Genomic DNA, 27,478 nt, shown 5'->3' on the forward strand with positions numbered 1-27,478 from the left:
TGTGACTTCCCAGCATGAACAGGCACAGAAGCATGAAAACATGGTGCCTCCTGATACCAATACTCAAGAGGAATCTGGGTGGAAGACACTGTACCAAGTGCTTTATGCAGATTATCTCATTTATTTTTTATTTTCTTTTAGATTATCTCATTTAATCTTTAACTCTTACAAGGTGAGTACTTTAACCTAATTTTATAAAGGCAAAACTAATTCTCAGCTGTTAGGGGATAGAGCTGAGATTTGAACCTGGGCAGAATGATTTTTGAACCTGCGCTTCTAAACCTCCTTGCTACACTGCTTTCCTGGTCTCCCACTAGTAGGTCTCACTCCCTCGGGGTAGAGTGAGAGGTTGCTGTTTCAGTTCTCAGGAAATATCCATGCTATTTTATTTATAAAGAATGAGGCAATTACCAGATTAGTAATAAATCTGAGCAGCTATAAATCTTTTTATTTTTTTGGCCGTGCCACGCGGCACGTGGGATCTTAGTTCCCCAACCAGGGATCGAACCCGTGCCCCCTGCAGTGGAAATGCAGAGTACTAACTACTGGACCACCAGGGAATTCCCTGTAAATCTTTTTTGACACCACTGAAATCACATGTATCGATTCTTTATTTCTTAGGTCCTAGTGTTCATTTCTGGGTTGCCCAAACCCAAGAAGATGGTCAAGTGCTTGTGAAGAGATACCAACTGCAGCCAGAAGCACGTACCTTTCATTTTCCTGAAAGCTGGAGTGACAATAATCAGGAGATTAATTCAAATAGGTACTATTATTGCCTTTTTATAAATGAGAAAACTAAGGCTTAGGGATTATTAAAATAACTTGCCTAAGGTCACACTTCTAGGAAGTGGTGGAGCTACGAGTCAAAGCCAGGTGTACCTGACTCCAAAGCCCATGTTCATCACACTACAGTCTAGGAGTGGTGCTGAATGGCAAGATGCCCATCTGGGGCCAACGGGAAAGGCACAAAACACCACCATTCTGGCAGAAAGCAGACAGGCAGGGCCAACTCCTAGCCTCTCACCTGACAGCATAAACACAGGGAAGCGATTATATGACAAGTTCGCTTTTAAATTCAGGAATCCTTGGTATACTGAGATACTGCAGCTTCATGAAGACCCTGTCTCCTGTGCAAAAGGTCATGTAGATCTTCTGGCATGTTCAAGGCTTGTCATGTAGAGTAGGAGAGTAGGAGGAGAGTGAGATGAAAACATAAAGGGATCACGCCACCTAAAAGATGGACATCTGAAAAACCGATGATAGTGACCAGACTCCATGTGAACAATGATGAGACCACTTATTCTGATATCACTCTGGGGAGAAGACATGCATAGAATCACAAAATCAAAATATTTATTTGTTCTTTTGCACATGACACTGTTAAAACATTCCTACTACAGCAATACTGCCCTCCAGGAGCTTACAATCTAAAACAGTCAACATTAATTGTAGACCCAATGATTAAGGCATATATGAGATGCGGACTCTGTATCTTTAGGTGTATCTTCTGAAGGAAGCAGCTGGAGAGGGCAGGATCAACATTAAATGACATGAAAGTGTACTCCCTGCTAACTCCCTTTCCAGCTTCTACAAGGAACCCTTGTGGCTAGAACCCAAAACCAGTACCCCACAGCCTAAAAGGGAATTCCAGACAACCCTACCATAGAAGTAGTGAAGAAACCTTCATCTCTAATTCCCTGGTGGACAGAGAGGACTCTGCTTGTGGGCAGTGTGGGGCTGAGTGTTCTTCCAGCATAGATTGGAGACGGCACCTAAGATGCTGTAACTTTGTGGATGGTACCAGGTAGCCCCTTACTCAGCCTTATAGAAATTCCAGTGGGACAGTTGCTCCTCAAAGTGTGCTTAGGGTCTCTATCAAGTTTTACAACTTCTGGTTGGTATCTATATCCACATCTACTGCACAGCATTATCCACTGCATCAGGAGGGTGAGGGAGATTTAATAAACCAGACACATGGGATAAAAAACTGAAAGAAAGGGAAAAGGAGAGCAGAATAAGGGGCCAAAGATATGGGGATACAGCTTCTAATAGTTGTGAACAGGAGGAAAAGGAATTTGGATTCAAAAGGAACAAAGAAGTCAGGCACTAAATTCTAAATGAACAGGGTTACAGAAATGAAAGTCAACAAGATGATTATATTATCACGATCCAAGAGCTCAAGAAAGATAGAATTTAAGCTTTACTTTTTTTTTTCCTCGCTAGTTTCTTCCTTTGGCAACCTAGCTCAAGATCACTACAATTCAGGTTTTTCATGAGACTCTATCTTGAATACCTGAAGACTTATCCCAAACTGATGTTTCTCTCCCGAGAGTTTGAAATTCACAGCATTTTGTCTAAACTGGCCTTGATTTTTCTTACCTTACTGATAAGGTCCTGTTCCTGAAAGGGTATTTTATAACAGATCATGTCAAGATTTCTAGAGAGTACCCGGATCACTACTAAACATTGATTTCTCAGGGTTTTATTATTCCTTGGCTTCTGAGGCAATAACAGGCTATTTGTACCTTAATGTTGGATTTTTATCAGTACCTGTCATTCCCTTTACTTATGCTAAGTATCAGCACTACAAGGGGTTGGAATGAGAGAAAAACATAAAACTCTAAATGTTGGTTCTTAGATTTTAAGCTCGATCCAGTAAGCTCATAACCCTCTCTTGGTTCAAAGCCATGGAAGTACACATTTCTCGCCCTCCAATATTTAACTGGCACCAACAGAGAAAGTACAAACTTCAAAACCACAAGAGGCCAACAAGATAGCTGTGTTTTGTCTCTCCTGCCCTGAGGCACAACTGGAGTCTAGCACCAAGGAGGGCAGGATTTAATAGACCAGCACAGGAAGAGTAACTTTACAGAGGTAGGTTGGACTGGGAACAAGACTGCGGTGTAGACTAACAACAGAATAAAAATCCAATGTGATTCTTACTGAGGAAAGTATTTTTGGCCACTTGTGATCTAATTAAGTCCCCCCGAGAGTAACAAAGATGGTCATGCAGAGAGTGAGGCTCTGCCTGGTGTTGGCGTGGATGCCCATCAGCCGACCACACCCTAGGCCTCTCCAAAGAGAGGGCTGGGCTTTTGCCCCTCCAGCCCATGACTGGCTCATTTACATTGCAGATCAAAGATTCTCAACCTTCAAGCCATTTCCAAGAAATTACAGATCTTTAAGAATAAGGACTAGTGATTTCACACATGCTAATAAAAGTTACTTTGGCTACAGCCCTTTGTGCTTGTGTGCCTGGGCACAAAAACACAGTTGGGGCTGAATAAATGTTTGTGGAATGATTAAGTATTGACCAGCAGCATTTAGTACATGAGTTAAGCCCAGAAACACCACCAACTGATAGCAAGTCAAATTCCTGTGCCCAGTACCAGGTAGCTCACCCACCAGGTGATACTCCCTCAGTTTAAAGCAGAGATGCTCAAAGTGTGGTCCCCTGATCATCAGTAGGCACATCACCTGGGAGCTTGTTAAAAATACCAATTTGGGGGCTCTGGTCGAGGCCCAGCAATCAGGGCTTTAACAAGCTCTCCAGGTGATTCTGATGCATGCTGAAGTTTGAAAACCACTGGTTTAGAGGCAGACACATGAAAATAATGGGAGAAAATTATTTAAACGCTTACTTCAGTTGTGACATACGAAGGTACCAAGTCAAAGTAAAATGTCAATGGTTTCATTTTAAAATATCTATTTTCTCAAATTGATTGTCATCTTTTTTTTTGATTGACAAGTTCATTCTAATCAAAATGTTAAGTGGGAACACAAGTTGATGAGTCAGCCCCCCAAGAATGCACACTCCTGCAAGGTCTGGGCCTGTATTTATACAGTCTCAAACCACCTCTCCGCCCCCTACAGAGATTTCAGTGCAACATTTCACACCTAGGGAAAGGCACAATCTGTCTCCCACTCATTGAGTCCAAAGACTAGAACGTATTTTTAAATGTTAAGTTTGGGTTCTGGGCTTAGCTGGGCAAGACTTTTCCTCACCTGCCATCAATCCTGGCTAAAGTTAATCCATTTCCATCACTGACCCAGGAAAAACCCACCAAATTCGCAAACTGTTAAAAAATAAGAACAGAAGACTAAAAAAGGAAGCAGGTGATCAAGCCATCGAATAGAAAGCTACCTGGATTAGATAAGAACATATAATTTGGATCTAAGATAACGGGGGAAGAGAGGACATCTCATGGGTGGCTTCACCTCAAGAGAAATGGGAAACTCAGCTCATTAGGGAAAAAAGGCAGGGAGGTTACCACTTTAGCTCAGAGACTGTAAGCTAAACCTCTGTTGAGCAGGTGTGTGTGCATGTGTGCGTGCGTGTGTGTAAGGAGATAAGGAGTAAGAAGAGGAGATTGGAATCCTGTCTTCCAGTCTTGAACTGCTTTCCACTGCAATCGATAAGGCCACACCATAGCGTTAGACGTTAATGGCAATGTTCTGTGATGTCCACTACCACTGCCTTCTTCCAGCTGAAGAGAAAGTACCCCATGCCAGCCCCTGCCGCTACAGCAATGCAGAGGTACCCGTTGTAGGTCATGAAGATGAGCATGAGGAAGTAGCTGATGACCACCTGGATGATGTGCAGCACTGTTTGCAGAAGGTGAGGAAAGCTCAGCATCTGTTGCCTGGAGAGTAAACAGGGACACAACAGTCAGGGCCCCAGGCGTATTCAGGCAGCTCTGCATGCAGATCAGGAGAAAGGGGCAACAGTTGTAGTCACGAGCTCAGCTTGAGCTGGACTCTCTCACAGCCACCCTGGCAACTCACGGGTACTTGTGTCTCTGCAGGTTGTTTATTGTCCTTGGAAATGAAACATGATAGGGTTGTGAGGTTAATAAGCATCGGCCAGATATGATTATATGGCAGCAGGAGGAATGCTCTTCAGGAGGAGGGGAGAGGAAGGAGGAGTAAGCTGACTTACCTCCACCTTGGATACTGAAAGGGATGACCCACATCCTCCCATACTTATTTGCCTGAACTTTCTCAGGCCTTCCACCTTTGCAGAGTTCATACTCTAAAAAATTGGAAATAGAGGACTTCCCTGGTGGCGCAGTGGTTAAGAATCCGCCTGCCAGTGTAGGGGACACGGGTTCGAGCCCTGGTCCAGGAAGATCCCACATGCCGTGGAGCAACGAAGCCCATGCGCCGTAACTACTGAGCCTGCACGCCACAACTACTGGAGCCCGAGCACCCTAGAGCAGGCGTGCCACAACTCCTGAGCCCACGTGCTGTAGCTACTGAAAGCCGTGCGCCTAGAGCCCGTGCTCCACAACAAGAGAAGCCACTGCAATGAGAAGGCCGCGCACCGCAACAAAGAGTAGCCCCTGCTCGCCGCAACTAGAGAAAGCCAGCATGGAGCAACGAAGACCCAACGCAGCCAAAAAAAAAAAATTGGAAATAGAGTTGAGGGTTGGGTGGTACAGTAGAAAGTTTTTAATTAGGGATCAGGAGACCTGGCTGTTTATCCCCTTTGTCACTTACTCGTTCTCTCACCTTAGTTAAGTCACAATGCTTGGCCCTCAATAAGCCCAATCACTGGTACAATTGGAATAAATAATATTGTGCTTACTTGAGAACAGGACATTGGTCTATAGGATTCCTTGAATTCCAGTTTAGCTTTAAGACCTACATTTCTATTATAACTAAATCTTAAGCATTTGCCAATCTGTGGGAAAAACCAATAGTCATCCATATACTTGCTTAGGTGGAATACAGACATTAATACAGTCTTACATTGTAACAAAATGAGACTAGAGCTGGGCAGGCACAACTTTTTATAGAAAGGAATGAATTGGATTCTGCCATTCTTCTATACCCTGACCTGAAATTTCTTAACTTTATTATTATTTTGGCTAATATGTTAAAATATGGATTCTTTTCCTTCTTCTAAAGTGACCAATACTTAAAATTTGGAATAAATGTTCATATTAGCAGAAGGGTTCCTATCATTCCTCTTTTGGCCTGCTAATGACCCACAACCCCAAGCCTCCAAAAACAGTTTTGATCAAGGTCATATAGAATCATTAACTCAAGAAGAGGGCTGTTGCTAATAAAATAGCTGCTTTCCTATTTAGCTGATTCAGCTCTCCAGAACGTCCATCTGGATCTGTTCAATATTCTTACCCAACAGTTTTGTGGGTCTCCATAAGGATGGTTCCATTCGGTCCTGGGACAGGCATGGAATTGTACCGAATGCTGACTTGTGACTTGCGCAGGAGGCCCTCTCGGGCTATCTTGAGTCCTTCGTAGAACATGGCTAGTAAAAACACTGCCACAAAAGCTCCAGCCATTTCTAAGTAGGGAGGGAAAAGATGGCGGTAATGTCAAACATGCAAAATCATTAGCTGGTGTGCTCTCCAAGCTAGAAAGACAACACAGAAAAACTGCTACACTTTTTTTTTGGGGGGGGGGTTATGCCACGTGGCTTGTGGGGTCTTAGTTCCCCAACTAGGGATTGAAACTGGGCCCATGGCAGTGAAAGCACCGAGTCCTAACCACTGGACTGCCAGGTAATTTTGAAAAACTGCTACTCTCTACTCTTAATTTCAGAGTATGTTATATTGTTACCTCTTCAATCATACAGATGGAAGAGAAGAACTAAGATGGTGTCAGTGAGGACTACTGCCTCCACTGCAGATCATACTCATTTTCTGATTAAGATACAAAAAAAATGAACAACAATAACCTTTTGGTCTGGCTGCTTGATGTCATTAAATTAGCTTGTCACACTGAAACACACAATGTAGAATATGCAAAAGAGGAATAAAACAACTTATTTTAAAGTGCTGACAATTTCTTGAATGGGCGTTTCAATCTAGGTCTTTCACACTGTGAAGCACTGGTACCAATATGAATGTAGTCAAAACTGATTTAACATACTACCTGAATTAAATGCTTCCCTTCTTCCCTAAACAAATTGATTTTGCGGGTCCAAAGATTTATCTTGTACCTAAAGTGGTCCACCTGACTACTGAACTTGTGCAATTTGAATTTAAGGCACACCAACTCAACATTATAGACACACAAAAACTGGGTGATTAGGTACCCCAAAACTAGGACTGCCCCTAAGATGGGCCAAGGAGTCAGGAATGATGTATACCAGTTTGGTAAGCTAGAAAGAGAACTGGATTAGGCAGGAATAGAAGCCCTAGGTCCCTGTCCTAGCTCTGACATACTAACTTTATGGGATTTAGGACTAATCATTTCACTATTTGAAGTTTAGTTTATCTGTAAACTGGAAGGATTGTACTTGATTAATAGTTTTTAAGCTAGGGTTATTTTGTGGTATGTATATATATGCTTTTCATGTCATTTGAGCTTCGACTATAGTCTTATATCCAAGAGCAATAATTTATCAAACAAGGAAACACTCTGGAAAAAGATGAAAGGAAATGGTCTGCAAAAGACTCCTACCTGGTATCTAAATTATGTTTCAGAAATTCTAAAACATACACATGCTATTTAAGGGAGGTTTACTGTAGGACCAAAATAAGCACCGTGTATCCTTACCTTCCAGGTAGGAAATAGGAAGCAAGATGGTTACGATCATAACCATAATGACTCAGTAATTATGGCAGGAAGAGGTGTTGGGTTTCCAGATTCTCTGTCACTGTCTCTCATGTGAGTGTCACCTTCAAACAAAACCTGATGGCTTACTCACCTCCAGCTGTATTGATCACCAAACCAGAGAACAATAGTTCCACATTTTTAAAGCCAAAGTAGAAGGTCATAGGCTGCCAGGAAACCAAAACGTGTCAATTAGAAACAACTGAAGCTTCTACGTGAGAATTTCAGGTCAAGAAGCTTAGAACATTTAAAAGTAGCAGTTCTGGGTAATAAGAGGCATTCACTGAAGTGGGAGGCTTTCTCCCTCATTATAGTACAGTATTAACCACAGGCACTTCTCCACATGTATTCTCCTTTGTCCCCACCGTCAACTTTTGTCTTTTTCTCTTTTCTACACAAAGTGTAAGAGACCAGAACTTAATCCAGAAAAAGGTCATTTTTGACAGAAAGGAATACTGAAGAAAGAACCATAGAAATCTTGGTTCTGGTGTGGCTCTGAAACTAACCTGCCATATAATCTTGGTCAAATCACTTGACTTCTCTAGGTCGACCTTAGTTTTTTCTCATTGGTAAATTGATCTTTAAAGATAATCATCTTCCAGTCCTAAAGTTCGATTATTTCTATTCCCCATGTGGGTGGGAAAGGGCCTGGGCAGCCTCTCCTGTGGCACTTACCATCATCATCATCATGTGACCGTGGGAGTGGGAGGCTGAAGAGGTCGGGTGATGGTGAGAAGGTGCCATGGTACTGTTGTCGTCCCCACTGCTCATCCCCATGCTCATCCCCACGTGGTGGAAATGGCCCATTTTTCCGGGAAAAGTTGAGTCAGCAGAAGATTCTTTTAAGAAAAAGAATTACATATAATAATTAAAAATACAAAATCTTGATTTGAAAACAAAATTTTCATGATGTTTTATCTTGTCCTTTTTTTTTTTTTGGCCAAGCCGCACGGCATGCAGGATCTTAGTCGCCCGACCAGGGATCGAACCTGTGCCCCCTACAGTGCAAGCACGGAGTCCTAACCACTGGACCACCAGGGAAGTCCCCAAATCTTGATTCTTGATAAATTGTCTATGTGGGATGTCAGCCAGTGAATACATGCTCTCCTAGCCTCTTTACTCATAATTATTTTTTATAATATACAGATGGAAAGAGAAGTAACTGTACTAATAGGGATCACCTCTGGAGACTGTGGCAAAAGGGATTTGCATGTAGGGTTTCAGAAACCTAACTCTTTTTTTTAAACTAATTTTTATTGGAGTATAGTTGCTTTACAATGTTGTGTTAGTTTCTGCTGTACAGCAAAGTGAATCAGTTATACATTACCAGAAAACTCATTCTGCAGAATCGTTCCTTTACTAGATATGTTCAATGTATGTTCAAATTTAAACATGAGATAAAGAGAAGAAAAGTAGCTTCTTCGGGTTGCAGGAAACAATTTGTAATAGTGGACAAATTCATGGCATTAATGAAATTTAACTGCTTTTCTAATCATAAATGTCAGTAGATAAAAAGCAAGTATTTCAAGATAATTCACCTAATTGGATGGCCTGTGTTCAATCAGGATATTAAGAATACATTTTCACATATAGGACAACCAGCCTTCAGCTAATTTAAATTAGAAGAAAAGGTCTATTGCTGCCCTAGGCAAGCAGTGTGCCCTGAATTTAGATACAGTATCAATCCCAGCAGGGCATTAGAGCTGAGAACACTGAAAACAAGGTATAAATTGGATATTCGCTATTAAATTAAGTCTAGACAACCTGCACATTCATTCTTGTGTCTTTACTATCACTTCACTATTTTACTGCAAAAGTCCATCTGAGACATAATCCAAGGAGCAAAAACTCCTATAGCTGGGGTGGGGAGTGGGAAGTTGAGGAAGGTGGAGAGGGAGTTGTTGGTGGATTCTCTTAAGTGTCCCTCAACTCCAGTTTGTGGAGGAAAGAGTGCTTTAGAAATTCCAAGTAGATATTCATGTTCATGAGCCTAAGTGTGCCTCTTATTATTAATTATCAAGCTCTTACACGCACCAAACTCTGAGCTAAGTGCTAGTAATTCAACAGTGAATAAGACAAACAAGGTACAGGATGGAGAAACAATAAAGTAAACAGAACACTTTCATGAGGCGATTAGTGCTGTGATGGAAAGAAACACGGTAATATGGTAATATCACTAAGAGGTTGAAAAGAAGCATAACTTCAGATAGGAAATTTATACAGATTCAGGGAGTCTTGGATGTCTAATCAAAAGCACAAATATTCAGCCATCTATTTTCCCCTCTTCAACTCCTATCCTATGATACTATGGCAGCAAGCTTAAAAAATAGGTTCTTATTGGGACTTCCCTGGTGGTGCAGTGGTTAAAGAATCTGCCTGCCAATGCAGGGGACATGGGTTCGAGCCCTGGTCCGAGAAGATCCCACATGCTGCAGAGCAACTAAGCCCGTGCGCCACAGTTACTGAGCCTGCACTCTAGAGCCCACGAGCCACAACTACTGAGCCCGAATGCCACAACTACTGAAGTTGTGGCATGCCTAGTTGTGAAGCCCGCGTGCCTACAGCCGGCGCTCAGCAACGAGAGAAGCCACTGCAATGAGAAGCCCGCACTCCCTGCAACTAAAAAGAAAGTCCGGGCACAGCAACAAAGACCAAATGCAGCCAACATATAAATAAATTAATTAATTCAAAAAATAGGTTCTTATTTCCAGCAAAGGAAAAGGCAAAGCATCAGTTACCGATAATCAAAATTCAACTCTGAATTTAAATAACTTTCATGCCAGACACTTTATTACTTCATAATTGGGGAGCTGGACAAGCTGGTATTATTAATACCATTGCCATAAAGGGACTAGATTGGAGGTACAAAGAGAGACACAATAAGATCTTTGTCCACAAAGGTTTTATAGCGAACAGCAAAACACACACACACACACACACACACACACACACACACAAATAATCAACAAGCGAGAGCACACACAAAGTTTCAATGATGGAACAAATGGTAAGAGGACAGCAGTTTTCAGATAAAGAAACATAGTAGGATGGAGAGATCACTGGTATCTGAGTGATCATAAATTATGATGTTGAACCAAGCAAATAAAGTGAAATAAGAATGAAAATACTTTTGCCTGCCAAGAAAATTGATAGCACATCCTCATAAAGAGTAGAAGTCACAAATTTTGTTCTCTTCTAATAAGGGTCTAGAAAATGATTATATCATAAGAAAACCATAAAGGATAATTTCATTTCATGTTATCAACATGAATCCTGACCTTTGATTCAGTGAATATTGGTGGAGTGCCTTTTGGTGTAAGAGACTGAGGGACATACAGAGATGAACCAGACATAGACTCTTTCCTCATGGAGCTTCAAGGCTAAAAGCTAGAAGGGGAAACTGAACAGTCATAATTTTCATTTTGGGGCATAAGATGAAACGCAAAAGGCCAATTAAAAAGGCAAGAACACAGCACCAGAAACTAAAGATTTGTACCCTTGATTTCCCTGATAAACTTTTATAGTCTTCCCATCAACAGGTTTTTTTGAAGACCCAAGGTTCCTAATTGTTCAGGCACCTCATTACCAATCAGAGACACCTGCTCAGTGAAGATCCATAATCAAATCTCTTCAGACATATCAGTGACCCAGTAATTCATATGCCCGAATCTCAAGAATGCCTTTCAAAGTATGCACCTATTTTGAAATGTCATCTTGTAGGATACATTTCACATTGAAATATACTAGGAAATAGAGCAGGAATAGAATCTATTTCCTTTCATTGCCCATGGACAATGGATTTCTTTCTTCTTTTTTTTTTCTTAAAAAAAACACCTTTATCAGGGGACTTCCTTGGCGGTCCACTGGTTAAGATTCCGTGCTTCCACTGCAGGGGGCACTGGTTCGATCCCTGGTCAGGAAACTAAGATCCTGCATGCCCTGCGGCAAAAACAAAACAAAACAAAAAACAAAAAGCCTTTATCTTAATTTTTTTTTTTTTTGGCCGCGCCATGCGGCTTGCGGGATCTTATTCCTTGACCAGAGATTGAACCTGGGTCCCCTACAGTGGAAGCAAGGAGTCCTAACCATTGGACTGCCAGAGAATTCCCAACAATGGATTTCTTATAACAGAATCCTAGGCAAATGTCAGTTTTCTGTTAGCTTCTCTCCTGCAGAGTATGCCAGCCAAGACCACTTGCAAGCCCCTTTCTGCCTATCCTGTCTCCTGAGACCACAAAGTGACTATCGACACATGTGGATAGTTCATGATAGCTCCTTCTTCTAGCATAGAAAACTTCTTTGATTTTTAAGGAAACAGAAGAGAAATGGTCTAGGAATTGGCTATAGAAAAAAATCAAGTATGAGTTTCTATGGAAATTTGTTCATACGAAATAGGTGAGAAGTTTTATTTCTCAGGAAGGCTTTACACTATTCAGTTTTTAGGGAACATTTAACTTCAGCTGGGTACTTGAAGTTGGCTATATGCCAACTTGTTTGTATTGCCCTGAATACTATTAGATATGGAAAATGAAATGGCACATTCTACATTGAATGCCATATAGCTTGCACTTCTTTCTGCCTTCCCCTTTCCTCCATTTAGTAAGTATGGTGCAGTATTTATAAAAATAGGTTTCAAAATTTCCTTGTATTCAAGGGTCTAATTCCTTCTCAGTCTACTTCTGAGGATCATGAAAAAGAAGTTTCCTCTGTTCCTGCCAACACTCCCCCCCAACACACGCATTGTAAAGCTTAACTAGAGGGCCAGATTCTTTGCAAAATCTAGCATCTCTAGAAAAATGAATATCAATTTATAGACAGAAGTTAGGGAATTAGCAAGAAGGCTAAATTCTGATACCCATTCTGAGTCTTAGCACTGACCTTACTTCTAACAGGTTTAGTCTAAACTTCAAATTCTCTTTTATTTTCCTGGTATTGCACAATGATGAATAAGAAACAATAATCCATAGGGACTATGGAGATTAGACCCCACAGAAAGACTACACAGAAGTGGTCATACATCTGCCACATGGGCCCTCTCCTCCAGCTCAGACAGATGTAATCTGGAGTCTCAGATAATTCTTTTGGAGAATGCCTCCAGTCTTTCCTGACTTCAATGATAAGGAAGAAAGTTTTTATTCTTTTTTTTTTTTTTTTTTGTGGTATGCGGGCCTCTCACTGTTGTGGCCTCTCCCGTTGCGGAGCAATAGGCTCAGCGGCCATGGCTCACGGGCCCAGCCGCTCTGCGGCATGTGGGATCCTTCCAGACCGGGGCACGAACCCGTGTCCCCTGCATCAGCAGGCGGACTCCCAACCACTGCGCCACCAGGGAAGCCCAGAAAGTTTTTATTCTTAAAATGATTAGGGTCGGGACTTTCCTGGTGACACAGTGGATAAGACTCTGTGCTCCCGATGCACGGGGCTCGGGTTCGATCCCTGGTCAGGGAACTGGATCCCACATGCATGCCACAACTAAGAGTTCGCATGCCACAGCTAAGGAGCAGGCGAGCCACAACTAAGGAGCCCATGTGCTGCAACTAAGGAGCCTGCCTGACGCAACTAGGACCTGGCCGAACCAAATAAATATTTAAAAAAAATGATTAGGGTCATGTTCCTTTTTTGATTTGTAAAAACATTAAACAAAGGGAAATCTATCTAGTCACTCTTCTGCTTTCTGTAGTCATTATTTATGATTGATGACACAAGCTTTTGGCAAGCACAGATAGGGGAAATTCAAGGTCAAAGATAATATACTACCATAAACAGGGACTCATGCTTATGGGCTATGTTCATGTGATCAAGTTTCACTGGACTAATCCTGCCTTTTTATGACCTGTATGGGGCCAGCAGATATTCTGAGATATGGCTCTGGCTTTGTTTCAAGTGCCTCTATAGGTGAACTTTGAAATTCTCCTATGGCTTTATGAATTCTGCACTTATGTTGTTCTTTGGGGGAGGGAGGTGGTAAAGGAGATGCAGGAATAAAGGGGAGACTTTGATATAATGCAATAACAAATAGGGCTTAGGTGCCTCTCCATAACTTGGCATTCCAGGCCAATACACTGGAGTTGTTTAGAAAAAAATGTAGTAGTTCCCAGGGAAGGGAAATACAATTTGATGAATATATATGGGGAAGACCCTTCCCGTTGATGGCTATGATGTTGTTCCACTCATCCTCTAGGCCCTGGCCTCATATTCTTACTCCAAATTGACTGGCAGAAAAGTGGTCATAATTGTTCGAATATAACCACACCATGCTTTGGATATTTTAGCTGCCTTTCCTTGGCTTGTGTCCCTCTTGAGGTGCAGTAATCATAAGGATACTTACACCAGTTTCATTTCCAAAAAGTATCAGGCTGAGTAAATCATAGGTTTACACAGGTTCTAGCCAGAACTGGCAAAAACTTTTGACTCCCAAAGTTCTGCCGTATCAGTGTACTAAAAACAGTTCAGTAAAATGAGGCAGTAGAGGTAGTGAGAAGATAAGTCAGGCCAATAAGGAAAGAGGAAATGGAAAAGACCTTAAAAATCACACACACAGAGTTCTCCCCAGACTAAATGTGGCAGGTGATAGGAGTTGATAGGGCACTTGCTACAATTGCAGGTTTATAAAGACAGAACTCTGGAGAATAACTGCCAAAACCCCACCACCATCACTACCACTACCATCAAAAAAAGTGAAAAAGAAAGAAAGAAAACTTAGATTTTATCCTTTTAAAACTCCTTCAATAAAACTAAGGCTACCATTTTCTCTTCTAACTTTGTGCCTTTGTTGATAATAAAAATAATTCCAAGGGATCATCTACAACAACAACAAATTCTCACTTGCTTTTCTTTGTGTCAGTGGTTGGGTTGAGATGAGAAAGATGTTGATAGACCTGGCAGAGAATTAATTTAGTGATTACTTGCAGATTTCAATATTATTTTCTCTTTCTTCACCATTTACCAAAGTGAGCTCTACTGTAAGCAGATAGTGTAGGGAGTCCCCAGAGAAAAGAGCCAGATATAGCTTTTTGATATAAGAGAAGCCATTTTAGGCCAAAGCCATCTTGTCATCTAAGCCTGGCTACCATGCTTGCCCTTGAAAAGTTCTCAGTAATAATGACCTTAAGGGAACATAAGAACAAATGACTGTTTATCAGGCAAGAGCAGTAACAATAGCAAAGATAATAAACCAGTTGCAGGATTCCTTGAAAGCACTTTTTGTGGAAAGAAACCAACCTATGCACAGTCTACATATTCAAATAATAAGCAGAGTCTATGTGGCTGTATTACTCATACATCAGACTAATGGGATGCATCAAAAGTAACCAACTTCCAGAGACACAAAGGGGAAAACGACTTCAAACACTTACACTTAAAACTTAAAGGGCCTTCATTTATGAACGGCCAATGATCTAGGCAAATAAGAAATGCTCCATGGACTGACAAGTTTTTAGAAGAATAAAAGAGCAGCTATAAATTAGTGAGAGTAGCTCTTTTACATAGTTCTTGGCTAAGAATACCTATTTTAGTAAAAAAAAGACGATAACTCAGGAGCTGCCCTGAGAATCTCTTTCTAACTATCCACAGAAAAGACAGAAAGCAAACCTGTGATTCGATTCTAATCAGAATAAGACGAAGAAAGGCTTTGCTTCCGGATACTGGTTCAAGGTCACCCCCTTCTACCGTAAATTTTATCTTTCCCTATGTCCACTCCACCTTATTAAGCTGCTCAGGCTGAGCAAAGGAGATGAGAAGCCTGTTTGTCTTGGAGGAACTGATTACATGGAGAATTATATGTATAATAATGGAGGGCTATCATTTTTAAGAGAAAGCATGCTAAGGACAAACTCAATTTTTTAAATACCCACTTTCCAATCTCTAAATCATCTATGCCTTCCAGGCAAACATGAATGGACCAAGCTACTACAATATAAGAAACAGGAGGATTGGTTCAAGATGGCGGAGTAGAAAGACGTCACTCCCTCTTGTGAGAGCACTGGAATCACAACTAACTGCTGAACAATCATCGACTGGAAGACACTGGAACTCACCAAAAAAGATACCTCACATCCAAAGACAAAGGAGAAGCCACAATGAGACGGTAGGAGGGGCGCAATCACAATAAAATCAAATCTCATAACTGCTGGGTGGGTGACTCACAAACTGGAGAACACTTATACCACAGAAGTCCACCCACTGGAGTGAAGGTTCTGAGCCCCAGGTTAGGCTTCCCAATCTGGGGGTCCGGCAACGGGAGGAGGAATTCCTAGAGAATCAGACTTTGAAGGCTAGCGGGATTTGACCGCAGGGCTTTGACAGGACTAGGGGAAACAGAGACTCCACTCTTGGAGGGCACACACAAAGTAGTGTGCGCATTGGGACCCAGGGGAAATCAAAAGAAAGCTGGAGCAGCAATACTCATATCAGATAAAATAGACTTTAAAATAAAGAATGTTACAAGAGACAAGGAGGGACACTACATAATGATCAAGGGATCAATCCAAGAAGAAGATATAACAATTATAAATGCACCCAGCATAGGAGCACCTCAATACATAAGGCAACTGTTAACAGCTATAAAAGAGGAAATCAACAATAACACAATAATAGTGGGGGACTTTAACACCTCACTTACACCAATGGACAGATCATCCAAACAGAAAATTAATAAGGAAACACAAGCTTTAAATGACACTATAGACCAGATAGATTTAATTAATATTTATAGGACATTCCATCCAAAAACAGCAGATTACACTTCCTTCTCAAGTGCGCATGGAACATTCTCCAGGATAGATCACATCTTGGGTCACAAATCAAGCCTCAGTAAATTTAAGAAAATTGAAATAATTTCAAGCATCTTTTCTGACCACAACGCTATGAGATTAGAAATCAGTTACAGGGAAAAAAACCGTAAAAAACACAAACACATCCCTGGGGATGTTTCCCTTCCAGAAATATAAGGAAACAAACACTCTCTTTCCAGCCAAGCCAAGTACAGGAGATGGTTCATAGGAGCCTGCATTTTGCTATTTTTTGGTGATGGTGTTGATAATAGAACCAGTACTCCCACCTACACTAGTGTCCAGATACCATTTGCATGTATTTCTCAAGCTGTAATTTGCATTTTAGGTTGTACTCCTAGAAACTAATCTCTCTACAAAGAGGCACATAAGTATCCTCACCTCCAACTTCTCATATTGATATACTTATTTTATGTTCACTGTGTGGCATTTATGTCTCTGTTACAGATTTACTTTCCAGCCTTATCCCAATCTCATCCTCTTCACATTCAAATATTCTACCGAAATTGATTTACTCAATTTTCCTGAATAAATTTAGTACTTTGACACTTGTATGCCTTTTTGGCCGTGTCATTCTCTGTAGTCCCGCCCCCCCCTTCTGAATATGAGCAAATCCTATCATTATTTATTCAACATTTACAGTGCACTTAAAATGTGTCAGAAGTAGGATAAAGGTAAAATACGGCCCCTGCTCTTTTGAGTTTACAATCTAGTTCATTCTTTAAGGCTGAGTTAAAATGCCACCTCTCCTATGAGGTTTTCCTTGAATTCTTGACAGAAGAAATCTCTCTCTCTTTTCTGAATTTTCCTAGCAATCTTCTCTTATGGAAAATTTGACTTACAGTTCTTAAAGTACGAGATAAAAAATACCACATATACACAGCAAGTTCTTAGAGGGCAAGTAACTAATTTATACCTCCTTACTGCACCTGGAAGAACACTGGACAAATATTCACTCACTCAAAATGTATTTAATTCTTACAAAACCCATGTAGGTTTCATACCTACTTACAAGGAGCCAGCTGCAAAAGACAAGATTCTTGCCTTTGCGGAACCTACTCTAGAGGAGGAATCCTCATTAAATATGGAAAAAAATAAATATGTATACGTATATATAATTATAAATTTGATAAGTAATATGAAGGAAGTAAACATGGTACTGTGATAGGAGAATAACAGTAAAAGAACTAATTAGATGGAGGCAGTTAGGTGGAGAGAGGAGAGAAGCCCTCTCTAAGGAGGCAACATTTAAACAGACTGATAAATTACTGGAGTTGGGTAGAAGAGCAGAGAATAGCACCCTTGAGGCAAGAAAAGAATCAAAGCCATTCAAGGTCAGTATGAATAGAACACACTGAGTGAGAAGAGAGGCCAATGAAGTTGAAGAAAGAGGCAGAAGGGGTATACTGAAGAAGGCCTTATAGGTCATTTAAAGGAGACTAAATTTTATTCCAAGGGCAAGTGGAAGATATTTAGGCGTAATAAGCAGGGGAGTGATGTGGCCAGATTTATATTTTAACAGAATACTTTGATGTGTAGAATAACTGGCTTTTATTTGTTCTTCCCTAATAATATTTCCTGCTCAAGTTTTCTGTGAGGCATTCACAGATGGAAAAAAAAAAAAAATCCCCTACAGAGCCATGGGCCATAATCCTTTAATTTGCCAGAATCCAGAAAGACATCTGTTAAAACTTTAGAAGGATTAGAAGAACCTTCTAATTTCTGGGTTATTTAATGGTTTGAGGGGCAAAACTGAAGGATATTCTACAAGGACTGTCCTGGGTTGTAAAAGCTTCTAAAGTCACACATCACCTTTTGTAGGAGAGAGTTAAGCTTACTGAATATTGTTAAGAGCATGAGTTTGGAGTCAGATAAGATCCAAATCCTCTCTGCTAATTTCTCTCTGAGTATCTTGGTGACATTTCCTATAAAAGTCCCATGAGTCTTTAGGTTGGCAGTAGGTACTATGCATAGAGGCTGCTAAAGGGGCCATATCCAGATTTCAATACCATTTGGGTAAATTACTCAAATTTGGTAGTTGCTCAATAAGTTAAAAAATATGACGAAGGTAGACTAAGCTCCCTGTGGGACATGGACAGCAGACTGTAAGATACACAGCAAGTGTTTAGTAGATTTTTATTGGATTATACAATCTGTACTATACATGGAAACCTTTAACAGTGATACATGACAAACCCCACTTTTCACTCACACCTCCACGAAACATTGGCAATAAGTCCAGAATTTATGTGACTGCAGTTTTTAATGCTAAGGGCAGTGGAGAATATACTAGACTGAGTCCAAGATCTGGATTCTGGTTCATCCAACTCTGTCACTTTGTATTCTTTTGGATAAAACACCAATGTCAGTTTCTCAATTTTAGCCTTATTGACATTTGGGGCTGAATAACTCTTTGCTGTATGAGCTGTCCTGTGCACTGTAGGATGTTTAACAGTAAGTATCCCTAGCCTTTACTCACTGAATGACAGTAGCACTGTCCCATGTGTGACAATCCAAAATGTCTCCAGACTTTGCCAAATATCCCCTGGGGGGCAGAATCACCCTACTTCTTTGAGAGCCACTATTGATCTCTGAGTTTTAACCTCTCATCCGAAACTCAGGGGAATGAGATAACATCTGTCTTGTTCTCCTTTAGGGTTATTGTATGATTCAAATAAGATAATGAATGGCAAGAAATACTGAGAGAGAAAAAAAGACCATATAACATACATAAAAGCATTATTATTACTCTGTGAGTTACTGTTATTATTATGTTCTATGAGTGCTCAAAAACAAGGCTGAAGAAAACTACTCACATCTTGTTTATGGAATGCATTCTAAGGCCTACGTTAGGCTATGTGCAATCTAATACACCTTTTACGTTTGTATTCAATAAATATTTGTTGATTGAATGATTTTAAGTCTGGGCCCAATAGTAACTTCATTTTCTCTTCTGGCATGTTCTCAGGTTTTTCTGCTGAGCTACCACAATGTAGTGTGTTTCTAGACCTAACTCCACATGAAGGACAGGCCTGGATTAAACAAGAATGGCTACTTATTTTACAGCTGGAAAACTGAGGTACATGAGGTTAACCGACTAGCCAAGGTCACGTGTCAGTCAGTCTCGAGGCAGTCTGCAATTAGAATCCAGATTCTAACCTCAAGTCCGGTGACCTATTACTTGTATCATTGTACTTCTACCCAACTACTTGCGTCCCTGTCTCTTAACACAAAGGTAGCTATTTTACTTTATGGGGGCAATTCTGAAAAATTGAGATAAGGAAACAGTTATAGTTTTTAGGGAACTTAGAAAGAAATGTAGACCTATTTCTATTGGGAGGCACAAGTGAATATTCCCTACATTTGGGGTAAACAAAGATCAAGTTATCCAAGGGCACTGTCAAGTCTATAAACCCCATTAAGTTGTCCAGGAGGAGCTAAATCTAGTTGTTATCTACCTCCAGAGTAGTTGTGTCTTGCAATACTTTACACCATGCTATGGCCTACAATTTGTGTTAAAACTATGACCTGCAGTATTCTTGGCTGCTCTGCCTCTGTAGCTCTAAGTGAGAATGGACTTCCACATAGCCGGAGCTTCAGGCCACATTTCAGCATTCCATTAAAATTCACAAAAGCCCCAAATGCCATTCTACTATATATTTTCAGTGTCAGAAACAGAACTTTTAAAGAATAACTCATAAAAATGTCACCGTTAAAAAAAGTCACCATTTATTCTACTCCTTTAAAATACCAGAACACATTTAATTATTATGCCTCTGTGTGAACTTTCAAATGGTGAATGTCACAAAGAGTCATCACTCTCAACCGTTGATTCAATAGTCTTCTGAGTAATTCTCAGGCAACGTATGGGTTGTAGCCTACCTTAACCTTTATAATTATTACAACTCGAAAGAAAATAAGACCCGGGTTCTAGCCCGGGTGTTTCCATTACACTAAGCAATTTAATCTTCATGGTCACAATTTCCTTAGTGAAGAAATAGAATAACTCATCTTTAGGGCCTATTTCAATTAGAAAAGTTTAGGTGTGTATAATATCGTTTCAAAGAAGAACAAATGCATACTTGTCTTTTCTAGGAACATTCTGAATATTAGATGATATGCTTTAGACATTCCAACATTTCAGTGGCTTTAACTTAACAGACTGTTCCTATCACTTTCTAATATATTCCAATTCACCAATCTTATACAATCATCTCTTCTGAGAAATACCTAAAGCAGAAATACTAAGAGCAACAGCCCTCCTGGTTCTTGGAGTCACTGCTGAGTATCATAATGCCATGCCATCTTTGGAGTTCAGAACAAGTTACTAAAACTTTGTGGGGATAATACATACACAGAAACCTGGGTTAATAAAATCTCACAATTTTTTTGAACATCAAATGTAAAAATATATATGAAAACGACTGGCACATTAATAACATACATAGTAAATAATAAATGATAATTGCTTCCCTCCTAACTCAAGGGTTTCTCAAAGTATCGTCCAAGGACCGCCTGAATCAGAATTATTTGAGATGTTTGGCTAAAAATGAAAATTACGGACCCCACTCCAGACTACTGAATCTCCTCTCAGGGAATGGGGTCTCAGACTCTAGGTATATATCCAGATATATAGGCAATTCTTATGCGCTCTAAAATTTGAGAACCAAAGTTCTGAATTACAGAGATGTACAACATAGATATAGTATACAGGCTCTAACGACTGTATGTTTAAGAAGAGGGAGATAAAAAAAAAAAAAAGAAAAGAAAGAAAGTCAAGATTCAACCAGGAACTAAAATAAGACATTTGTTTATTCTGATATTCCAAAAGGGCACAAAGATTGCCCAGTCTCACTTAGAATTTACACACACCACCACCTACTAATCAAAGAACTTTCTGGGCTAACACTAAATTTAATACCAAATGGCTCATCTTTGGGATTTGAGAGAGGTTTCTTTCACCCACTGTGTGAATAAAATCTGAGTTCCAGATGAAGGGGAAGTTATATATCTTCTACAGTTCTACTTTTCTAGATTAGTTGTGAAATACAGGAATTGAACTATCAGAAAAACAGACTTTATTGCTGACTAATAAGACAACAAAAAACCTTCTGTGTGAAGAAAATGCTGTATATAGTTCCCAACATGATTAATGAAGTTAAGATTTGTTCCCAGCTGAGCACTCCAGGGCCTGTCCCTAACCATCAACTCCTGCATTTCTGAGAATGAGAGTTCAGTTAGAGATCCTGAATAGGTCACTAAAAACAAACAAACAAAAAAAACATGAGGAGGAAACTGTGGGCAGAAGAGATATTTTCTCTTTCTTTTTTATGGCGGCTTTCCAAGTATGCAAGGAAGTTATTCTCTAACTAGTAAAACTGCACTTTCTGGTTGTGGGCCCTTGGGCAAATTACTTAATATCTCTGGGCCTCAGCTCTAAAATCAGGTAATAAAAGTAGCCTCTCTCGGGCTTCCCTGGTGGCGCTGTGGTTGAGAGTCCGCCTGCCGATGCAGGGGACATGGGTTCGTGCCCCGGTCCGGGACGATCCCACATGCCGCGGAGTGGCTGGGCCCGTGAGCCATGGCTGCTGAACCTGCGCATCCGGAGCCTGTGCTCTGCAACGGGAGAGGGCACAGCAGTGAGAGGCCCGCGTACCGCAAAAAAAAAAAAAAAAAAAAGTAGCCTCCCTCACAGGATTGTTACGAATTCACTGAGGCAACAGCATAGTGGTTAAGAGGGTAAGTTAGTTTCCTCTAATATAGGGATGACAGTAGCACCTACCTCGTGACAGTGTGCATTTAAACACCAACTTAGCACAGTGCCTAAACACAGTAAGCCCTCGATACATAGTCATTACCGTTACTTCTTAATCTACTGTTCTTTCTAAACTTGGCATAGGTATAATTCCCCAAATCCTTTGATTTGTCCTTCGCCCATTGCTCCATAGCTAACCTTTCTTTCTAACCTTTGCTGTTCTCATTTTAGGAGTTTTCAGAGTGTGCTAGTGAACTCTATCCACTTCACTTCACAGGGAAGGATGTTCTTCACCTATAAAGAATCAGGTGGTCAGTAATTTGTTTCAATTTGATTCCAATCTGCATTTATATTCTTTGAAATGTCTCGAAGTTTCAGGCTTCTTTCTCTCTGTTTTCTAATGATAAAGGATACTTTTTTTTTTTTTTTTGCGGTACGCGGGCCTCTCACCATTGTGGCCTCTCCTGTTGCGGAGCACAGGCTCCGGATGTGCAGGCTCAGCGGCCATGGCTCACGGGCCCAGCCGCTCCGCGGCATGTGGGATCCTCCCGGACCGGGGCACAAACCCGCATCCCCTGCATAGGCAGGCGGACTCCCAACCACTGCGCCACCAGGGAAGCCCCAAGGATACTTTTTTTACGGGTGGTTTCCCCACTGCCAAACAATTCTCCAACACCAGCTGGGTGTCCTACAATTCAACTCAATTCTGACACTATCTTCTCAGAGATAGCATCAGATTACACAGATTTAGGACCCAGTCCTACAAGGCTGCTCTTCACTTCAGATGCCAGTTGCAAGCCTGTGCTTGTGATCAGCTGGCTATAAATCAGAGGCTCCCACAATCCCCTCTCCTTGAATTCTACAAATTTGCTAGAGTGGCTCACAGAACTAAGGAAATCCATTTACCCACTAGATTACTGATTTATTACAAAGTATATTAAAGGAGATAAATCAACAGCCAGATGAAGAGATATATATAGTGAAGTCCTGAACAAAGGAGCTTCTGTCCTTGTAGGTTGGGGCCAGCATGGTGGCACTTGGAAGCATTCTCGTTCCCCAAACCCAAAGCTCTCGGAACCCTGTCCTTTTGGGTTTTTATGGAGGCTTCATTACATGGGCATGATTGATTCAATTTGGCCACTGTTGATTAAACTCAATCTTCAGCCCCCCCCTTCTCCCAGGAAGTCAGGGGCTGAAAGTTCCAACCTTCTAGTCACTTTGGTTGGCTTCACAGGCAACTAGCCCCCATCCTCAGAGAAGTTACCTTATCAACGAAAGACATCTTTATAGCTCTAGTCACTTAGGAAATTCCAAGGGTGTTAGCTCTGAGCCAGAAATGGGATGAAGACCAAATATATATTCATTATAAATCACAATATCATACTTTTTCTTATTTTTATATTTTTAAAGTCATTTCATTAGGATTTTGAGAAGGAAACGAGATATGCTCAAAGCGCCATCTTGCAATGAAAATACATACATTATAAGATGTGCCGTGGACTACTTTGCAGCCATAAACAAGAATGAGGAAGCTCTTTGTATACTGATAATGACCTCCAAGGTACCTTATGAGATGAAAAAAGAAGGGGCACTATATGCTCTCCTTTGTAAAAAGTTTTGAAAGGGAAAAAAGTGTATACATATTATTTGTAAACACCTATACTACCTCTGGGCATGGGGGAATAAGAAGGTAGTAACACTGTGATCCCTAGGAAGGCAACTGGTCAGATGTAGGTTGGATTTGACGCAACATTTTTCATTATACATCCTGTGTACCTTTTGAATTGTGAACCATGTGAATATATTTCCTACTAAAAAATTAAATTATCAAGTCCAACTCCTTTATTTTACAGATGGGGAAACTGAGGCCTAGGTCATTGAATAATGATGCTAATATACTCTTTAGTCAACTGAACCTGTAATATCTGCTTCTTGTACGTTGCTTCTGTAACACTAGGCTAGCTACTTCTCCCAACCCTCCCCTTTCTCCAGATAGTTTGTCGGGAAGCAGCTAAGTAGGAGGGGTTTCTGAGCTTTATGTATCCTGTTTTAGTGGCAAATAATATAGAAGCTCCTGTTTCTCTTGGCCACTCTCACCTTTCTGTACAAAGAAGATCAAGTGTACAACTACATTCTTCACAAAGGCCTTTGGAAAAGCTTTTATTTGCCTGGTCCGAATAGGACAACTCAAATTTGATATGTCAAACAAACAAACTGAAAAGGTCTTTTAGTTATGCAATGATAGAAGGGCCTAAGTCCAATGGGGAGTGGATCTCCCAGTTACTATACTCTACTTCTCTGATACCTTTTGTTGTTGGCTAAGCCACATCCTGGAATAAAGCAATCCCAAGATGCACCCTTTCATACCCCTCTTACTGGATCCTTTTGTAGTCTTGACACATTTCCACCATGCTAATCATGAATGCTTAAGTATGATTTATGTAAAGATCCGAGTGTTTTATAAAAAGCGTGATAAGAGTAGAGACAGCCCTGGACTAGGCATCAGAGACTCTGAACTATAGACATAAGTTTGCCATACATTAGCTATGTGACATTAAGCAAATCACCTGAACTCAACATGTACTAGTTCATTTATTACAAAATGGATATAAAAATACCCACCCTGCCAATCTCACAGGTTGTGAGGATCAAATAAAATATGTCAAAATACTTCCTAATTCTAAGGTACAGTAAATATGAGATATTATTAATGGTAGCTTGCTTTCTCATTAGAGGACAAAATTAATCTCTGAAATTAGATGTCCAAGTCACACATAGGGCTCACTTTCATGTCACTTAAAACACACAGACTCTTATAGCCTGATTTAAAGAACACTAGCTAGTTAGATGTGTATAGGTTGGCAAAGCATTGTTTTAAATGCCTCTTTGTTATAATCAAAGGCAGACAAAGGTCCCCCTTGCTAAACCTTCCATTTAGTTATATTATACGGGATTTCAATCGTCTATATCACAGTGTTGTTGGTTTGCCTGTGGAGAATGCTGGGAATTAATTTGGTGTGAGGCAGAAACTAGAAAACATTTTACCTTTTCCTTTTTTACTCCTCCCTCCCTCTGAGAGAAAAGTTGTTCAAAACCTCAGATAGAGGCTGCATGGCATGGTAGAAAAGTACTGGGCTAGGAATCAGGAGACCTGGGTTCTACATCTGGCTCTAGGGGTTTATTATCTGTGTGACCCGAGGAACTAGGTCTCTTCATTCATTCATTTGTTCGTTCATTCATTCAAATTTATTGTGTACCTACTGAGTGAAGGTACTATGATGAAACCCTATCCTCAAGAAGCGCAGTCTGATGGAGAAGGGATACATACAAATAATTAAAATACAGTATGAGATGAACTAAGATATAGGTTATGCACAGGGTTGTGTGGGAACTGATAAAAAGCCATTAGGAAAGGTAGGAGACAGGAATGGGTGCCTGTGGGTACAGTTAGAAGCATTCCTCTTCTTTCATTTCATAAACTGAACGGATACATTCTAGATGCTCTAAATTGCTTCAAAATTATACAAACACTCTGTATAGTTCTATAATAACTCTACTACCTATTTAGGAAAAGACTCAAACTGGCTAAAAAAAGGTCCCGCTAACGTTTTACTGGTTGCTAAAGTTTTGCTCTTTATGTGTTCCCCCCAAATCATTTCTCTTATTTACTTTTGTAATGCAGGTTTCTATGTCATTATGCTGTATTGCACAATGTCCTCAGCCTACAAAAGCAGGTTGTATACAAAAGCCTAGGGCCTTTGTGCAAAGGAAAAGAGGTAGGGTGGACCCTTCTCAACCCTTTCCTTCTCTGCAGGGCTTTGTATTCCTAAGGATGCCCCCCCCCCCCCGCTTGGGGATGTTACCTAAATCATGAAATGATATTACTCAAAGCAATGGAACTTCAAAAGCATTTCCTTCCCAGTGCCTACTCTAAGATTTCTTTTGACATAAACTGCTCACTTTAATGGATTAAGTATCAGACCCTTGCTGACTTCTCATACTTAGTCCCAAACTATAGAAAACTTTTGATTTTTTTAATAGCTTTTTTATGCTAAAAGCTGCATGTGGGAGTGCAGGCATCAATCAGCAACATGCCCTCTCTCTTCCCTCCCTTTTCCCCAACCATGCCTGGCTTGCCAACTTTAAATGGCAGAGTTATCTGGGTGCTGCCTGGTTATTGACTTATCTGACATCTTCCACTAGTTGAAGTCATTCTGTCTCTGTAAACACTTACTTTTTTCAGTGATAACTATGTCATCTTTTTTGTCTTTTGCAGCATGTCTGGTGAGGAAGGCAAAAAGAAGAATCAACAGCAGAGGCAAACTGGAACAAGGAGAGGAACGGACTTAAGAATCAGAGACTCTTAAGAGTATGGTATAAATTGTTACCTTTAGAGAAGTCATTTAATTTTATTCACATTCAGTCTAGAACATTTATTTTTCTCAATTCAAAATTGAGATTATAATCAAAAGGAAAACTGGACTGAGGTCACTTAAAATAAAAAATTCTATTTCCTACTGGGCTAAGTACAAACTTGTTAGCTTGGCCTTCAAGGTATTTGACAAATATGGCCCTGGTCTCCTTTTCAACTTTAATGCACTATTTCCCTATGTATACTGTTTAAGATAACAGTAAACTATTAGCAAACTATTGCACAGAACTCTCTTAACCAGTTTAACTGATCACACATTAGCTAGGCTATTCTCCAGTATCATGGGAGCAACACTTCTGCTCTCCCTCTCAGTGAAATTATGTGCTTATTGAGGGTATCAGTTGTGTTTATTCACAAAACAATTTATGCCAATTGTGTTTATTATTCTAAATATATAACTTAATAAAGTATTACATAAAGCAATGAAGTATAAATGAGAAGAGGAAAACAACAGCAGCAGCTAATATTAACTGAGTACTTACTACCTGCCAGGCACTGTTCTAAGTGTTTTATGTGAATTAACTCATATAATCTTCATAAGAACCTTGGGAACTAGATACTATTATTGTCCCTATTTCACAAAGGAGGAGACTGAACAACATGCCCAAGGCCTATACAACTCAAAATTGGCAAAACAATTTGGCTCCAGAGCTTTAACTACTATGCTATACAAGTTGAAAGCTTAGGAAAGACTAGATAAAGATACACATAACTATGCTCCACTCGACCTTGTATGTGAAAGTAGCCACAGATAATACATAAACAAGTGAGCAAGGCTGTGTTCCAATAAAACTTTATTTACAGAAACAGGCAGCAGGCTAGGACAAGATTTAGCCCTCACACTGTAGTTTGGAGATCCCTGAGACCCACACTCCAAGAAAAGGCTTATGTCAAAAGAATGGCAAAAAGATGTTTTAAGTT

At 40.4% G+C, this 27,478-nt stretch overlaps 1 protein-coding gene and 2 long non-coding RNA genes across 4 annotated transcripts; 2 read left to right on the forward strand and 1 right to left on the reverse strand.

Annotated features, from left to right (window-relative positions):
* The first annotated feature begins 33 nt into the window (after window positions 1-33).
* LOC132523423 (uncharacterized) lies at window positions 34-6,800 on the forward strand. Its single transcript, XR_009541520.1, has 3 exons — window positions 34-172; window positions 622-763; window positions 6,602-6,800. It is a non-coding gene; the product is annotated as an uncharacterized LOC132523423 (long non-coding RNA).
* SLC31A1 (solute carrier family 31 member 1) lies at window positions 1,332-26,402 on the reverse strand. Its single transcript, XM_060154567.1, has 5 exons — window positions 26,360-26,402; window positions 8,260-8,423; window positions 7,679-7,751; window positions 6,142-6,310; window positions 1,332-4,643 (listed from the first exon to the last, which is right to left on the reverse strand). Exons 2-5 carry the CDS (start codon window positions 8,389-8,391, stop codon window positions 4,442-4,444), a joined length of 576 nt encoding a protein of 191 aa, XP_060010550.1. The 5' UTR covers window positions 8,392-8,423; window positions 26,360-26,402; the 3' UTR covers window positions 1,332-4,441.
* LOC132523424 (uncharacterized) lies at window positions 19,356-27,478 on the forward strand. Of its 2 annotated transcripts, XR_009541522.1 has the most exons (3): window positions 19,390-19,449; window positions 22,357-22,436; window positions 26,402-27,478. It is a non-coding gene; the product is annotated as an uncharacterized LOC132523424 (long non-coding RNA). The 2 variants fall into 2 exon arrangements; XR_009541521.1 differs by lacking the exon at window positions 22,357-22,436 and having other exon boundaries at window positions 19,356-19,449.

This window comes from Lagenorhynchus albirostris, chromosome 7 (assembly GCF_949774975.1).
Source record: "Lagenorhynchus albirostris chromosome 7, mLagAlb1.1, whole genome shotgun sequence".
Lineage (NCBI taxonomy): Eukaryota > Metazoa > Chordata > Mammalia > Artiodactyla > Delphinidae > Lagenorhynchus > Lagenorhynchus albirostris.